We start from the raw sequence: 1,366 nt of genomic DNA, 5'->3' as shown, positions 1-1,366 counted from the left end.
CCACCAAAAAGCCCTTATAAATACCCTCCCCATCCCGTCCCTGTCCAGGATTCTCTTCCTGGATGGGAGGATTGGCTGACAATGTCAGCCCCGCCCACCGCACCCCTCCCCAGAGAAAGGACCCTTTGTTCTCCAGACTCCCTCTCTCTTCCACCCCTCTTTCTGTCTCCCTCCTCTTCATCGCTTCTCCTCTGTCCCTCTCCCCTCTTCCTCTACACGGCTTCTACCTCCTTCCAATTCCTATCACCTCCTCCTCCACTTCCTTCCTCCTATCCTGTCTCTCACCTCCTTTGCCTACATCCTTTCTCTCCTTCTCTATCTTCCCTTCCTCTGGATCACAGTCTGTTTTTCTCACCCAGATGCTGAGCAGAGACTGGGACATGCCCCATCTTGGCCTCAGCTGGGAGTCAGACAGTCCACAGATAAGACCCCCAACCTGTTCCCAGAGACCCAGTCCCTCTCCATCCCTCATCCCAACTCTTACAAGCCTCTGGGGGCTTGGCACTGGACACAAGAGCTTTGGCACAATCACCCCTGGACACCAGGACAAAAGGAGCCATTCTATTCCCAATGGCTTAGAAAGGCTGGGGCTGGGAACAGAGAGGTAAGGCAGGGAATCAGGACTGGGAGTCAGGACCCCCAAGTCCTGGGAAACCAGGCAAGCCTTCCAGTCATTGCCCAGCCCGGGCCCTCCCTGAGTCCGAATTTCCATGTCCCGGACCAGCCGGAGTATGGCATTCCTCAAGTTCTTCGCTCCCTCATGTCTTTCTGCCCTGGGATTGGGGTGGGCCCTAACAGAGGGCATCAAGGAGAGCTCTCCAATTCAGGGGATAGGGGGAGGCTTCGGGGCCGTTCTGAGACCTGCAGGAGAAAGAAAAGGAAGTTGGGGGGTAGGATCAGGGAGGACTCTTTCCTCACAGGGCCAGTGGCTCCTGGAGGCCCCCTTAGGACCCATCACCCACTGTATCAGGGCCCCTGGAGGAAGCCAGATGTGAGGTGGGGAGTGGAGGTGGTAAAAGGGTCACTGGAAGAACCTGGAGAACTCCTACTTAACCTTGAATGGACTCAAAGTCCATTTTTTTTTTTTTTTTCTGAGACAGAGTTGTGCTCTGTCACCCAGGCTGGAGTGAAGTAGTGGCATGATCTTGGCTCACTGTAACCTCTCCCTCCCAGGTTCAAGTGATTCTCCTGCCTCTGCCTCCCAAGTAGCTGGGATGACAGGCATGCACCACCATGCCTGGCTAATTTTTCTTTTGTTTGCTTTTTTTTTTTTTTTTGAGACGGAGTCTCTCTGTCACCCCGGATGGAGTGCAGTGGCATGATCTCGGCTCACTGCAACCTCCACCTCCCAGGTTCAAGCAATTCT

At 54.5% G+C, this 1,366-nt stretch overlaps 1 protein-coding gene across 1 annotated transcript in view; it reads right to left on the bottom strand.

The window, feature by feature from the left end:
* Nucleotides 1-518: 518 nt before the first annotated feature.
* CDC42BPG (CDC42 binding protein kinase gamma (DMPK-like)) overlaps nucleotides 519-1,366 on the bottom strand; it is a 29,255-nt gene continuing 28,407 nt past the window's right edge. Inside the window, 1 exon segment of the mRNA XM_011942773.1 lies at nucleotides 519-861. Coding sequence (XP_011798163.1) covers nucleotides 805-861 — 57 coding nt within the window. The 3' untranslated portion in view covers nucleotides 519-804.

The sequence above is a fragment of the Colobus angolensis genome, unplaced genomic scaffold, assembly GCF_000951035.1.
Source record: "Colobus angolensis palliatus isolate OR3802 unplaced genomic scaffold, Cang.pa_1.0 Scaffold21, whole genome shotgun sequence".
In the NCBI taxonomy this organism is placed as follows: domain Eukaryota; kingdom Metazoa; phylum Chordata; class Mammalia; order Primates; family Cercopithecidae; genus Colobus; species Colobus angolensis.
This window is presented reverse-complemented; position numbering and strand designations above follow the sequence as displayed.